This window comes from Nanorana parkeri, unplaced genomic scaffold, assembly GCF_000935625.1.
Source record: "Nanorana parkeri isolate BGI_ZX_2015 unplaced genomic scaffold, ASM93562v1 scaffold1146, whole genome shotgun sequence".
Classification (NCBI taxonomy): domain Eukaryota; kingdom Metazoa; phylum Chordata; class Amphibia; order Anura; family Dicroglossidae; genus Nanorana; species Nanorana parkeri.
Genome location: NW_017307414.1, coordinates 84634 through 100121, shown reverse-complemented (window position 1 = coordinate 100121; position 15488 = coordinate 84634). Strand labels below are relative to the sequence as shown.

Below are 15488 nucleotides of genomic sequence, written 5' to 3'. Positions count from 1 at the left end.
AATGACAGAGGTTTGGATACACGTCTTCTGCAAAGGATGTGTAAGCCGCACTGCCGCGCCAAGGCACCTCTTATAGTGCGGTCCTAACTCTAAACTATGAGAGTCTCCATCTTGGAGCACATGGGGGCAGAAGATATTAAATTGGGTGCAGGCCTGTTAGGAGGACGCCCCACCTCCTTCTGCCCCCATGTGCTCCAAGATGGAGACTCTCATAGTTTAGAGTTAGGACCGCACTATAAGAGGTGCCTTGGCGCGGCAGTGCGGCTTACACATCCTTTGCAGAAGACGTGTATCCAAACCTCTGTCATTGTCCTTAGTGGTGAGACAAGTTGTTTTACATGCTAGTTTGTGAGTGTGCCATGATGCCTTTCTACTGTTCTATTGCTCTTCTCTCTGACACGCAGTCACAGGAGGCTGAGCAAGCGGTGTAGAGAGGAGAGTGACAGCGCTGTCTCCGCCCACACAGCGCTCTGCCGGACTGTGATAGGCGGCAGAGCCGCGTGGGAGGAGACGCCGGCCGCTCACAGCGCTCTCCACCGCAGTGCTCGGTCGGCTGTCACACTTTCTCTCCTCCCCGCTGGGACACAGAGCAGCGCCCAGCGGGGAGGAAAGAAATCAGGGATGCACTGATGTATCGGCAGGAAAATGGCACTTCTGGCATTATGCCAAAAGTGCCATTTTCGGTCGATATGTTTCGGCGCCGATATATCGGTGCATCCCTAATTTTACATATTAAAGTGACACTAAACTCAGGAGTTAAATCTTAAAAATACATTCAAGTCCCTTAACTTTTAATGGTACTGGACCTTATTTGTGTATCACTCGGCTGTAGATCCTCCAATCATCTCTGAATTGGTACTGACACTGTCCTTCCTTCTGGAGGGGGGGCTACTTTTCTTCCCCATGGTCCCTGTGTGTGTTGTAAAGTAGTCACCGCTCCAAGCCCAGTTAATCTAGGACCTGGGCAGGACAGTGAAAGTAGAAGCAGCACAGTGAGAACCTCATGGCCCTGCCACTCTGCTCTCTCCTCTTATCAGAATGCTTCTTGTCAGCACTCGTGCTGCTTCTCCTCTCCATCTCACACTCCAGACCTGCTATACAGGGACTGCAAGAAGCTGATACCAAGGCAGATTCAGGTACTTACACTGCTTGCATTAAAAAACAAAAACAAATTTAATAATGTGTTAATGATTACAGAGCTGCATCAAGTTGTGTCTTTTAAATTTGATTAAAGGAGAACTATGGGGTCAGGGCTTTTCCCCATAGTTCTCCTTAGGGTAACGGGAGGACACAAACTAGCGTCCTCCCCTTACCCTAAGCTCGTATACTGAGACGCCGCAGCCGGAGCGGATCCCGACATCGATGTCGAGATCCGCCCAGCTGCGTGAGTGACAGCTGGCTCTGCGTATCTAGAGGCAGAGCCAACTGTACCCGCCCCCTCCCCCGTCCGTTCCGCCAGTCAGCGCTGGCGGAGCGGGGAGGGGGGAATCCAGCCCCTCCCCTGTCACGGCAGAGAGCTGTGACAGGATCAAGAGGTGAGCGATTGCCGGTATGTGTTCGCTCACCTCCCGATCTACTGAGCCGACCTGTGACAGGCCGGCTAGAACTATGAGGTGAGTGGAAATCACTCATCTCATAGTTCTCCTTTAATATTCAACTTTATGTACAGTCAACAGGTTTATTTTGGATTTATATAGGGTATGGAAGGGTAAACGCCCATTTATTTTTGTTGTCCCTGTCTAGTTGGGGAGACTTCACATAATTTCCTCTCCCACGGACAGGAAACAGGAAGTGAGAGAAAGTCTCCACGCAGTGACAGCTGTCACTGGAACAGGTGCCCCTTTGGAAGATTACCCCTTTTTTCCTGTTCTGGTGACATTTTGAATTTCCCATTAACAACAGTGACCAGGACAAATAGAGAGGGTGAATCTCCCCACTGGGGGCAACAACAGCAATAAAAACCTGGCAGGGGTCCCTGGCCTATCCTAAACAAGAAATAACGTTTTTACACTTAAAGTTTCGTGACCATTCTACAAACGTTGACGCGTTCCGATCTCACATCTTTGATGACTCCTCTACAATAAATGTATCATTTCTGCCTCATCTGAATTCCTTCTTTATTGTTTCCAGGAGTATAAGATGCCTTCGGAACATCATTCACTGGAATTTAATAACAACCTTTATCCTCCGGAATATCATGTGGTTCCTGCTTCAGATGATTGACCATAATATTCATGAGAAAAATGAGGTATGAGAATTCTGTAAATGGAACTATTATTACATCGGACTGCAGTGGACAAAGCAATATGGAAATTAATTACAGTTCAACTCCGGGCACAATAACTTTCATGCAAATACATTCCTCAATAACCACAAAGGATATAAATTCCCTCTGGGTGCACCAAATGCCTTTGCAAATCCAGTTATTATCTTATAGAAGTAGCAGTGACATCATCACTGGGCTGCACATAGCCTGTGCGGAGAGCAGAGCTGTTGGAGGGACCCAGCAGGCCCCGACCACTACAGGGGATTAGAGAAGGGGGCGAAGACAAGACCAGTCACCCTGCACAACGAGAGAGTAGCAGTGACCGGTCTTTATTACAGGACAGGAGGGGGTGGAGACAAGACCAGTCACCCTGCGCAACGAGAGAGAGCAGCAGTGACTGGTCTTTATTACAGGAAGCTCCAAGTCTCACATTGGATTACTGCACAGATCTGGAATACACAAAGCTCACCAAGATTCAAGGAAGAATACATATGATTCTTGTATTGAGCAATAATATCTTATCCCAGGGTTCAGCTTCAATTAAAGTATATGTACAACCAACATTTTTTTTTAGTTTTTGGATGGGGTTTGGGAAGGGTTAAAACTGTTACTGGGTTATTTGTTGCTGTATGTGTCCTGCTGAGGAGATTTCCCTTCACTTCCTGTCTTACAGACACAACAGAAAAAATCTCCCCAAGGTGAAGGGAAATCCCCTGTTACACAGTTGCCCCCAGTGGTGTGCCTAGACTTTTTGCTACTTGGGTGCACAAGAGTTATGCAGTCCTCTGCAGACCTGGGGCGTTCTTGCCAGCATCCTGCCCAGCTCCCCGCGTCCCAGGTTGCTAAGAGCTGGATGAGGAGATGTACGTGGCCCTTACACATCTCTCTGTCAGGCTCTTAGTAACCTGGGATGCTCCGGACGGAAAGGGGGAGGTGGCATTGTGCAGCAGAGCAGCCATTATCCAGCTAACAAGCTGCACTGTCTGCCACTCCCCTTCCCCAAGCGACCCAAAGTGATGTCACCCAAGGCAAAAGCCTCAGTATAGGGATGGCCCTAGTTGTCCCCATTGGAAGATTTCCCCTCAACTCTTGTTCTGGTGACCACTGTAGAATTTTGGATTTCCCCATAAATTTTGTCTCAGTGACAACAACCTCCAGGACAAATAGGGAGAGTGAATCTCCTCAGCAGAAACTCATCAGGTTTTGCCTTTACATACACTTTATTCAGATATTCAGCTTTATCTCATGAGCTGATAGAAGACACATGTTGGGTTGGCTTACGAAAGGATTAGAGGTGGTTCCCTTTGAAAAGTGAAGGTTGACGTTGCCAAGAGAATGCTATTTATTAAGGTGATCATTTTTTAACTAGAGTAACCAATCACATGAAAGTTAAATTAAATAAAGGATTCTTCCTGGCTAATGATTGGCCAATTGATGCTACTAAGCTTAGTGAACATTCATTATGCTAAAAGTGGACTCTTCATTCCTTTAGTAACTAGTAATTTATGAACCATTCATAAATTTGAATATATTTATGACTATACATGGGGCCATCTCCATATTGAGACAGCCTGAGGCTGCTGCCAAAGACATGGGGGGGGGGGGGAGGGCAGCAGGCAGAGCAGCTGCACAATGTTTGCCCTTCCGGCCAGAGCATCCCAGGATGCTAAAGGCTGGACTGGGAGATGTGCAAGGGCCATACACATCTCCCCTCCCAGCTCTTAGCAACCTGGCATGTGGGATCCTCTGGCTGGCGTCCTTTGATTGTCACTGGTTGCTAGGAGCTAAGTGGGATGCTCTAGCTGGTATCCCGCTCAGCTCCTGGCAACCAGTGATGTCTCTGGTTGTCAGGAGCTGGGCGAGACTCCAGCCAGAGCTAGAAATGATGGGCCATCCCTCCACCCCGGTTAGCGTGCACCACCTCAGGTGGCAAAAAGGCTATGGATGCCCCTGACTATAGATTACTACTTGTTAAAGGCAATCACCAATCAAGCTGGTACATACCCAGTTAGAAGACATATTCAGGAAATTATTCAGATAAGCAATTCTGCTCGGTTAGTCCCCACTGCCAGAAAACCTTGTCTGGTCCCATACCTCCAACAGAAGTGCAATTGGGCCAAAATAGCACCCCTAGCCTCCTGATTGGACAATGAGAAATCTTCAGGTGGTACTTATGTCACTATGAAGTCTTTATTGCATGATAGTTCGTAGCAATAATCTCTGAGTGGAATTTCATTGTAATATGGCTTAGGACACTGGTGTCATTGTGAAGAGGCCAAATGTTTGAGGTCCAAAACCATCACACTTACCTGTATGGCCAAAAGTAGGAGGACACCCTTCCAAATGAATGAGTTTAGGTGTTTGCAGTGAAGGGTACTGTTAGTGCTACTGAAGACAAAGACATTGTAGACAATTGTGCTCCTCCAACCTTGTGGTAACAGCTTGGTGAAGGCTCTTTTCTGTTCTTCCATGATTGTCCCCTGTGGACTAAGTCAGCTCCATAAAGACTCAGCTTGATGAGTCTGGTGTTTAGGAACTGGATTGGCCTCCACAAAACCTGACGTCAATCCTACTCAACACATCCAAGATCAATACATGACCTCACAAATGTTCTTTTGGCTGAATGGGCCCTGATTCCTACAGACGCACACCAATATCTTGTAGAAAGCCTTCTCTGAAAAGTGGAGTCTGTCAAAAGATGGCCAACTCCGTATTAACCCCCATGTTTTTTTTTTATGTGATGTCCAAAATGTCATATAGGTGTGGTGGTCAGGGATTCACCAACTTTAGGCCAATCAGTGTAGCATGTGGCTCTGATGTCCCTATGAAGTCTTAATTGAAATACAGTATGTGGCCTATGGCATGGACAACCACTTGTAGCTTCCATAAGGCTTTTATCTTTTATAGATTTGTACTTTGCTTGAAGAAGTTTCTTTCTTCTTCCTAATAGACCTCAAATGGCCTTGAACAAATCTTTGAAAGGCCCAAGGACTCTGTGCATTTAACGTTGGACACCTGAGGTCAGATCAATCGTTCCTGTAATCCTCATTATTCTCAGCCTTCAGTCTCTGTCTTAGTCACCTCCACTTACTGAATCAGCGTGGGTTTGTTGAACAATACATGTCTCTGCTCTTATGATACACACCCATCTCTGACATCGGTGTGCTCATATATACCTTTTGTTCGGATGATATAATAGATAGAAGAAGGACTAAACATATTTTTTTTTTTAAATAGATAATGCTCTAAAAAAAGAAAAGAATTATGAGTTACTTTCTTGTATTTTAGTTTGAAATATAAGAACAAGTGACACAACACAAAATAAGCTGATCACACCAGGATGAAGGGCTAAAAATTGCTTTTAACTTTCTGTTAGATTTGTCATGAGCAGGCAGATGGAGGGAAGTGACCTTTCCTTAAAGTGACACTAAACTCAGGAATTAAACCTGAAAGGAGAACTATGAGGTGAGTGCTTTTCACTTACCTCATAGTTCTAGTCGACCTGTGACAATGAGACTGTCACAGGTCGGCTCAGTAGATCGGGAGGTGAGCGAACACATACCGGCGTTCGCTCACTTCTCGATCCTGTCACGGCTCTCTGCCGCGACAGGGGAGGGGCTGGATTCCCCCCTCCCCGCTCCTATCCGCCAGTGCTGACAGGAAGACGGACGTGGTGCTGACACTGTCCTTCCTTCTGGAGGGGGGCTACCTTATTTCCCTATGGTCCCTGTGTGTGTGGTAAAGTAGTCACTGCTCCAAGCCCACTCTCCCATGATGGACTACAATCTCAATACAAATCAGTAAACTAAACATGAGATTGTAGTCCATCACGGGAGTGAGCTCGGAGTGGTGACTACTTTACAACACACACAGGGACCATGGGGAACACAAGTAGCCCCCCTCCAGAAGGAAGGACAGTGTCAGCACCAATTCAGAGATGATTGGAGGATCTACAGCCGAGTGATACACAAATAAGATACATTGTTGTTCATAGTTAAGGGACTTGAATGGATTTTGAAGATCTAACGTTGAAGAATTTAGTTTCACTTTAAATTGAGGCATTTGTGTGATTCAGTATAAGTGTGTGTATGGCTGGCGAACGACGAACCTAAAGGAATGATGTGTATGCCTCCTCTAACGTAATTCAAAGCAGATACTTTTTATCCTATGCGATTAATATTGTCATTACTGAAATATTTTAGAATTACTATTTTGTAAAGCCCAAGTCTTACATGCCCCACCATTGACCATCTCCCCCTCTCGTAGCCCACTTGTGTCGAATATCCATCTTTTCTGAAGTCTTCAGGCCAGTCACATGATGCAGCAGGGACCTCTTCCTCTGTAGCGCACTGGTGGTACCAATTGCTCGGCACCAGTACAATGTTCACCAGTACACTGTGACTACATAGTTACTCATGTTGACACACGCCCATCGAGTTCAACCTGCAGAGAAAAAAAATTTGAAAAACCTTCAAAAACAGAACCCTTTGCCCACAGTTACCCACAGTTGGTCCAGAGGAATCAGGGGCACCATGGTGAAGTCTTGACTCCCTGCACTTATTTATGTACTCAGGGGGTTATTTACAAAGCTGCCAAAGGCATCCGAGTGAATAACCGAGCCGTAGTAAAGTGTGCCGAACAACGTTCGGCTATTCACTATGGCTCAGTACGGCTTATTTCAACCGTACATCGGCTGCCTTAGCTGAAGTGCAGAAGGACTTTGACTCAGCTGATCCAACATCTGGATCGGCTGAGCTGAAGCTCCGGCAGCTCACTCACTGCCATTCGCCCCTATTCACATAGGGGCCGAACAGCAGTGAGTGAATAGCCAAATGCCACGAGCGGCATTCGGCTCGGCTATTCTGCTTGGTACCTACGTGGCACCGAGCAGAATAGCAAATAGTGAAAAAAGTCGGGAAAAAAAAAAAGTTGAAAAAATATTTTTAAAAAATGTAAATAAATATAAAATTAAAAAAAAAGAATTGGGCAGAGCTAGCAGTGACAGCTAGCTCCGCCCAACTGTTTCGTATTGGCCGGCACCTGCTAGAGTCTTCTAGCACGTCTCGGCCAATGAATAACAACTGGGTGGAGCCGGCCGTGACGTCATGGCCGGCTCCGCCCAGTTCTTGTTGTTTAATAAAAGATCAGCGTACCCAGGTCATTTGGGGACGCCGATCTGTCATTACAACTGGGCACGGTTGGCTCCGCCCAGCTGTCATTTGCGGGGCTTACGATCGGCCCTTCGGCAGGCCGTTCGCCCTGCTTCGGGTGTCACTTCGGCTCAGTCGAGCCGAAGCATATGAGCAATAAGGTTTCCTTTTTTTTTTTTGGGCAATTGTTATAGTTATAATTTCATTTTGCATTAAGCTTGGTAAACATGGTTAGAATTTCATTCTAAAAAAAATTTGCTTTTAGAATGTTCACTTGTTTTCCCAATAGTTAATTGGCGATCAATTTCGACTGTAGTGTTGGAAAGAATGGGAGCGAGATGAAAATGTTTTTGGAACTAACTAAATTTTAGTTTTCATTTGGGAAATTCCATTAATTTCCATAATCAAAGTAGATTTCAAATGACTTCCTTGATGGCATTATCAAATGTTCTGAGCAGATTTTTCACACGAAAGCCTGTACGAAATTGTTTCTTTTTTTGAAGTTTTCTTTATTTTTATTTTTTTTCATATTCTTATTTATACCAGAAGACATAAGTGATTTTTTTATCCAATGATACTAGAAATAAAAATGTAGCCCCGACTTGGCTTTGAATATTAATATTATCATGACTGGTATTGTTGTTCTCTTTTATGATAATGCCGTTATTATACTCCATGGCAGAATATAAATGATAAAAAAAAAAATTATGCTTTATTTTCTAAAACATTTTTGACTTCAAAAGGACATATGAACTAATTAATACATTTGATACAACCCGAAAGACGTGTTTTGTGTCTTAATTAGAGGCTGCTCTTTCTCACTGTGAAAATCATGGCCGTCTGGGGATCTGTCATCAGCTGTAAAAATTAAAATTTTTGTGTAAACTGTAAAATCTGCTGCAACATTTTTTTGGGGGGGAGGTTTTTTTTTGTGTGTTTTATGCTCCTTTCAGTTAGTATTATTCTAAGAGTGTCCAGACACTGACTAACAAGCCGTGCAAATTAGCACCCCTTGGCGACAGGCATTTGTAGGGTTTGACTAGAAGGAGATAATGAGACTTCTGATCTTTGGAAATGTTCCTTTATCCTGTCCGTGGATTGTGCAGCATGTTGGCTAATGCTTCTGAGGCTCCGGCCATTCCCTGCCATGTCCACACGTCAGGAACTAAGCCAGCAAACAGCTCGTGAGTCACAGAAGGCTCCTTTCATCAGAGGGTTTGGAGATGGAGATTATGCTTTCCGATTTAAAGCTGAGCTCTGGGCAGATATAAAAAGAAAATTAACACAGCACTGTATTCATTATTACATAAAATTTATTTTTTTAATGCAAGCAGTGTACCTGAATGTGACCTAGTATCAGCTCCTAGTGGTCCCTATGTACAGGGCTGTCCCTTTAAATTCCCTTCACTGTCCAGTCACAAGATGGGGGAGGAAAAAGATCTTTAAGTATTAAGAGAAATCTATTTGGTAACCTTTTTTTCCCATGGTTCGCTTTAGAGTCACGGGAGGACGTATACTAACCTCCTCCTGTGACCCAAAACTCAATATATAGCTGGCTATATCCCGCTATATGCTGAGAGCGCCGCAGTCAGGATGGAACCTGACAATACTGTTGAGATCCACCCAGCTGGCTGATTGACAGCGGGCTCTGCCTATCTAGAGGCAGAGCTAGCTGTGCCCGCCCCCTCCCGGTCCGTTCCTGCAGCCAGCAATGGGATATCGGAGGCAGGAGACCAGTGACTGACAGTTGCCGCTCTCTGCAGGGAGATGATCGGGAAGTGAGCGAGCGGCGGTGTGTGTTCGCTCACTTCCCGATTAATAGAGCCGACGTGTAAAAGTTTCAATGTCACATGTCGGCTCTAAGTATGAGGATGAGTGAAATTCACTCTCCCCATAGTACTCCTTTAACTGCAGCATAGAAATAAATCAGGTCTCCTGCCCTTCCAGATAGGGCTATGCTGCGGGGCAGAGCTATAAAAAACCCAGGACAGAATGGACAAAAATACAAATCATTACCAACTGACAGGTATTTTAGGCTTGGTGTAATACCTTAAAATGACCTTACAGAAGAGATTTAACACTGTCAGGAAAACCCTGAAAAATTAATATTGACCCCAAATCATTACAGACACCCTTTAAATGTAACTCCCTTCTTATCTTCCAGATCTGGTGTCGATGTATCACAACGATTTTCAATTACTTTGTGGTAACCAACTTCTTCTGGATGTTTGTGGAAGGCTGCTATCTCCACACTGCCATAGTGATGACCTACTCCACCGACAAGCTGCGCAAATGGGTCTTCCTCTTCATAGGATGGTGTAAGCCTCTTCCTTATTTTTTTCAAACTTGTTTTGTAGGCCTCGTCCGCACCGGAACGCATGAGTTACGAGCAGTGTGTTGAGCGTTTGAAAGGCTCGATTTGAATTGACTTTCAGTGTATCTCTAGGAAACATTTTTTTTGTTTGTTAATATTGAATAGAGCTGGGAAAAGTTAGACCCTCTGACAAGTTCTTAAGGATATCTAAGTCCTCATCGGGAAATTCAACTTTCTATTTGTACTGAGGATCATTGTCTTCAAGAAAGAAAGTGAGGGCAACTCAAAAATGTTTGAATTGCTCCCAGAACAAGATGTGAGTGGAGATTCCAATGTGGACACTTGTTCCAGGGACAACTTTCTAAGATAGGAATTTCCCTCACTTTTGAGAGACCTCCTCTTATTTCCTGTTGTGTCTTTGGAACAGGAAGTGAAGGGAATTTTTTCCAATAGTGCACAGACAGCTAAACTGGCAGGGGTTTACCCTTCCAGGCCCAGATTCCCCACAAGGCCACTGAGTTCCGGGCGCCGGGCGGTAAGTTGCCTTCTACATTTAGTCCTGCTTTGAGAAGGCAGGACTAAATGTAGTGTGGGGAAGATACCTGTTTGTTTACAAGTGACATCACCGCGATTACTTGTAAAATGTGTGCAGCCTCTCCCCTCCCCTCCCCCCCCCTGCACCCACCTCTCTCCTCTGGTTCCGTCCTCCCCACGCTGAGTCTCTCCTCACTGGCCGCCGATGCAGTGAGCAGAGCAACAGGGTTAAGAGCCTGTTCACATGACGTCCGTTTTCTGTGCTGACCTGATCCGTACGCTCCTGCACTAAAAATGTATCCCTATGTGTTTTATGGGCTACAGTTCTCACGTGCGCAGTCCGTTCAGGTTACGACAGAAAAAATATTGCATGTCACATTTTGTATGGTCAGGAAACGGACCGGAAATGCAAAACGTGACAAAAACACATCAAAAAAGCACTGCACTGCAGTTAACATACTGACAGCCCCACTCCAGGTTTTTTTTAACCTGGAACGCATCAAAAACATGGCCAAAACGCACTGCATCAGTAGCACCGCGTCTGCAGATGCGCTCCTGATCAGGACCTGATCAGGACCTGATATCATGTGAACAGGCCCTCAAACTAACCCTGCCGCTCCGTGTATACAGTGAGAGGGGAGAGCTGTGCTGTGCTCTTCCTCTCTCACCTGTCACAGGAGTTCTAGCACAGTGCTGTGCTAGAACTCCTGTATTGGAGGTGACAGGTTCAATAACGAGAACCTGTCACCTCCAAAGGCTATCACGCAGGGGCTTGTTAGCTAGCTCCTGTGTGATAGCAATAAAGTTAAGTGAAAAATAAAAATTATAAACATTTTAAAAAATTATAAGAAATAATAATTAAAGGAAAAAAAAATAAAAAGGTGATTAAAAAGTAAAAAATAATAAGAAAACAATTATTAAAAAATAAGAAAATAATTATAAAAAATAAATAAACAATAATAAGATAAAAAAGTATTTAAAAAAATAAAATAACTAACAGTAAACGATAAGCTAAAAATGTAAAAAAGAATAAATAAAAATAAGTGATTAAAAAAAAAGAGAAGAATTAGCTATTGAAGGTTAGTTTTTGGCTAAACGGATGCACATTTTGTGTATTGGCACATTGTGATGCCATTCATTCTGTTTGGCACCCAACGCACTAAGACAGTGCAACTCCAACACCAAAACACATGTGTTGAAGCACCCCACAATGCATGGTAATGCACTACCATGCTTTGTGGTGCACTGTGTATCCAATAATGGTGCATGCCCATTCGGTTGGACATTTTCAGGCATTGCCAACCCATTTATTTGAATGGGCTGCCTCAACGCAACGCATCACACTGGAAAAGTATGAACCAAGACTTTGCCTTTTTTTTTGAGGACTTAACTATTAGGGTCATCTCAAGTGTAAGAGTGATGTTAAAGCCGAACTCAAGAATTGCCAACAAAATTAAATTCCTTCCCATCTCCCCACTCAGCATATGCCAAACATAATGCTCATTTTTTGAAGGAATGAAAGGAATGCTTACCTAAACCCGTGGTCCAGCAGTCTTCCTCACCACCGGCTCTGGCTTTGATGACTTTGAAGGTGGGAGATATGATTGACCACTTGGTCTTCAGTCTTCTATGTTTCTATAGGATTGGAGAGCCAGCTGCTGTGGCAACATGGAGTAAGGTAAGTATTCCTTTCTGTTAGATTAGATTCCCCCTTTCATATTTTGGTCAGCTCAGAGTTCAGCTTTAAGGTTTTAAAGTCAGTAAATGATAAAACCAAACGCAATGTAAGTTTTCAGGTCTATGTGAAGATTTAGATGCCGTTTCTCTTTACTCACATTATGCAGGACAGCAATTTTATCTTATTCAGATACTTTTTAATATCCAAAAATGGATGCCGTCCAAATGGCTTTTCTATAATTGAACTGGGCCGGCACCCTCCAAGATTGAGCACATTTCAGAGATATATTAAGCTTTTTCCTCCATTTGTCATTCTGTGATATTATTTTATTGGCTGCTGAACGCTGTGATTTTAGATTCCAGAGATGAAGTTGAAACAGTTTTTGTTAATGTACTTGCGGTTACAAATACCATTTTAAACCAGTAGTGAAGGGAATATTCATAAAGACTTACTGAAGTTTATTTCCACTTTTACAGTCAAATTTGGAAAAATAAAACCCCTCTATATGTTTGTTGTGTGTTCCCATTCACACAGCATAACAAAGAAATCATTTGTAATAGAATATTTCTTACATTTAGATGTTGCTTGCAAAAGGCAACATGGCTGATCCCAGGTTTTTCTCAGCACCTTCACGTGATCTGTCCTAATAGAAAGACTTAGGACTGAAATATGAGGATTGTGTTTCTCTCATTAACTTAATTTACATTTGAATGCAGAAGCCGGGGCTGTAATCCTTTTACCCTTTGTTAGGACAGACAGTTTACTTGCTTCTGAGATCGGGACTGTCTGACGGCGGCTGTCATCCCCTCACGCCTGCTCCTCCTTACTTCTTTCCTGTGCCAATCGTGGATGTGGGCGGTGCGCATGAGGCAGGGAGGAGGTGTGGCGTGTGGATGCAGGTGGACGAGTCTGGCAGCAGCAAGGGTGAGGCGGGGATGAGGTGTGGCGTTCACCTCTTGCCCCCAGGGCCGGATTTGCTCTCTCTGCTGCCCCAAGGCCAAGTTCCTCAATGCGCCCACCTACCCGCCAAACCCCCCCCCATGGAGAATGACAGACCTGCAGGCTGCAAACAAGTGATCTTGGCGACATCACCGAGATCACTTGTACAAAACAAGTGGCGGCCTCCCCGCTGTACATTTAGCTCTGCCCGGCGCACGGAACTGTATGACCCGGGCGTCGAGAGATAGGAACTCCACACCTCTGCTGCCCCTCTACCCCCGCCGGGCCTCGGTTGGCCTTGTAGGAAATCTGGCCCTGCTTGCCCCACACCTCTGAAGGTGGGGACAGAAAATGTGGGGACGCAGAGTGGCACAGATGCCTGTGCTGGTGGCCGGACGAGGTCTTGCGCAGAGGCTGCGGATGACCAGATGAGCAGACACTGGACAGCAGGGTAGACAGGAACGGGATGGATGGCCGGAAGCAGAGTCAGAGCCGCAACCGAGGTCATACACAGGTGAGCAGAGTAGCAGTGGTACCGAAGCAGCAGGTAGGAGCAAGGTCAGGATCACAAACCAGGGTCATACACGGATAAGCAAAGTCATATGGTGCCAGGTCATGAGACAAGAAGCCAGGTCCAAGGATCACACGCCAGGCTCATACACAGGGAAGCGGAATCGAAGGGTAAACGCAGGAACACAAGGATAGCTGACGACCACACAGCAACTGGCTCTGAGGGAGCATGAAGCCGGCTTGGTGACGAGGGAGCATGAAGCCGGCTTTCCAGCTAATCAGGAAGCTGGGCGGTGTGTAATGACTTGCCGCCCAGCTTCCTGATTGGGTGTTAAGCTGGCCAATCAGGAAGCCGAGCAGCGGGTCATTACCTACCCCCTGGCTTCCTGATTGGTGCTTCCTCGTCACCTGATGATCAGGGAGCATGGAGACGGCTTCCCGGCTAATCAGGAAGCCGAGCAGCGAGTCATTAAACGTCGTCCGGCTTCCTTAATGGGACTTACGGTATCGATATTAGGTGAGTACTGAAAAAAAATATTGGTACTTGTATTTTATACCGAAAAACCGGTATCGGTGCATCCCTTCTTGTTTCGCATTACATAACGTTGTGCTCACTGAATGATATTATTTGTAGAATGTTGTTCAGCACTAAAACATACTAACACAGCTTTGGGCAGATTTAGTAGTTGGTACCGCGGTATACTGTATGTGTGTGCTATGTGTGGTTGTCATGGGCAACATTGCTCAGTTTTTTTTTAACAAACTCTATGGTGATGGTTTATTTAGATTTTGTCTTTAATTATATTTTTCTATAATTGGTCCTGTTATACTATAGTAAGCTTTTTCATATCTCAGAAATCATTTTCTGTATTTTTGGTAATATGTTGGGGGCCATTTCTTTCTTTAGTTATATTATTGTCCTATAGGGGTCCCGTATTGCTTTATATTTCATATGTAGACCATTATTAAAGGGGTTAGGCTTAGGCTAATGTCAATGAGCTTGGTGGACATCCCATTTCAATATCTTGGGCATTAATACTGAGTTGGATCCCCTTTGCATCTATAGCATCCTCCTCTGGGAAGACTTTCCACAAGATTTTGGAGTGTGTTTTTGGGAGTTTTTAGTTCTTCTTCTATCTATAATTTCATCAAAACAAAATGCACACATGAGCACACTGATGTCGGAGATGGGTCTGTATCATAAGAGCAGAGAAATTTATTGTTCAACAAACCCACGCTGATTCAGTAAGTGGAGGTGACTAAGACGGAGACTGAAGGCTGAGAATAATGAGGATTACAGAGATGATCGATCTGACCTCAGGTGTCCAACATTAAATGCACCCTGTTCTCAGGCCTTTGAAAGATTTGTTCAAGGCCATTTGAGGTCGATCTATTTGTTCAGGCAAAGCACAAATCTATAAAAGATAAAAGCCTTGTGGAAACTGTGAGAGTGTCCGTGACATATGGCATATATTTCAATTAGAACTTCACAGTGACATCAATGCCACATGCTACACCGAGTGGCTAAAAGTGGGTGGACACCTGACCATCACACATACAGTATATGAGCATGTTAGACATCCCATTCCAAAACTATGGCCATTAATATGGAGTTGGCCACTCTTTGCAAATTTAGCAGTCTCCACTCCCCTAGGAAATGCTTTCCACAAGATTTTAGAAAGTGTCTTTGGGAATTTGTGCCCATTTAGCCAAAATATCACTTGTGAGGTTCTGATTTTGGATGAGAAGACCTGGCTTGTAGTCCAAGTTCCAATTAATCCCAAAGGTGTTAAGTCGGATTGAGGTTGTGTAGGACAACCAAGTCCTTCCATACCAAACCCACCACACCATGTCTTTATGTCTTTATTGACTAATACTGATCAAAACAGAAAAAAAAAAAAATGTAAATTATTTTCCATATTTTGAATAAAGTATGCACTGAAAGTTAATAATAAACACCAGTAGAATAAGGTGAGAGGACGGAACCCCTGGCAGGGAGAATCTTGAGCGATATAAAACACCAGTAACCTCGATCCCTTTGTTGGTAAACGGTTTACGCGTTTCTGGGGCACGCCCCCTTCATCAGAACCAGTGATT

The 15488-nt window shown here is 44.5% G+C and overlaps 1 protein-coding gene across 1 annotated transcript in view; it reads left to right on the top strand.

Annotated features, from left to right (window-relative positions):
• The window catches only part of CRHR2 (corticotropin releasing hormone receptor 2), a 133584-nt gene that overhangs the window by 82591 nt on the left and 35505 nt on the right, over positions 1-15488 (top strand). The window contains exons 5-6 of the mRNA XM_018568151.1: positions 2131-2248; positions 9581-9734. Of these exons, the coding sequence (XP_018423653.1) occupies positions 2131-2248; positions 9581-9734 (272 nt within the window). The remainder of the gene's footprint in view (positions 1-2130; positions 2249-9580; positions 9735-15488) is intronic.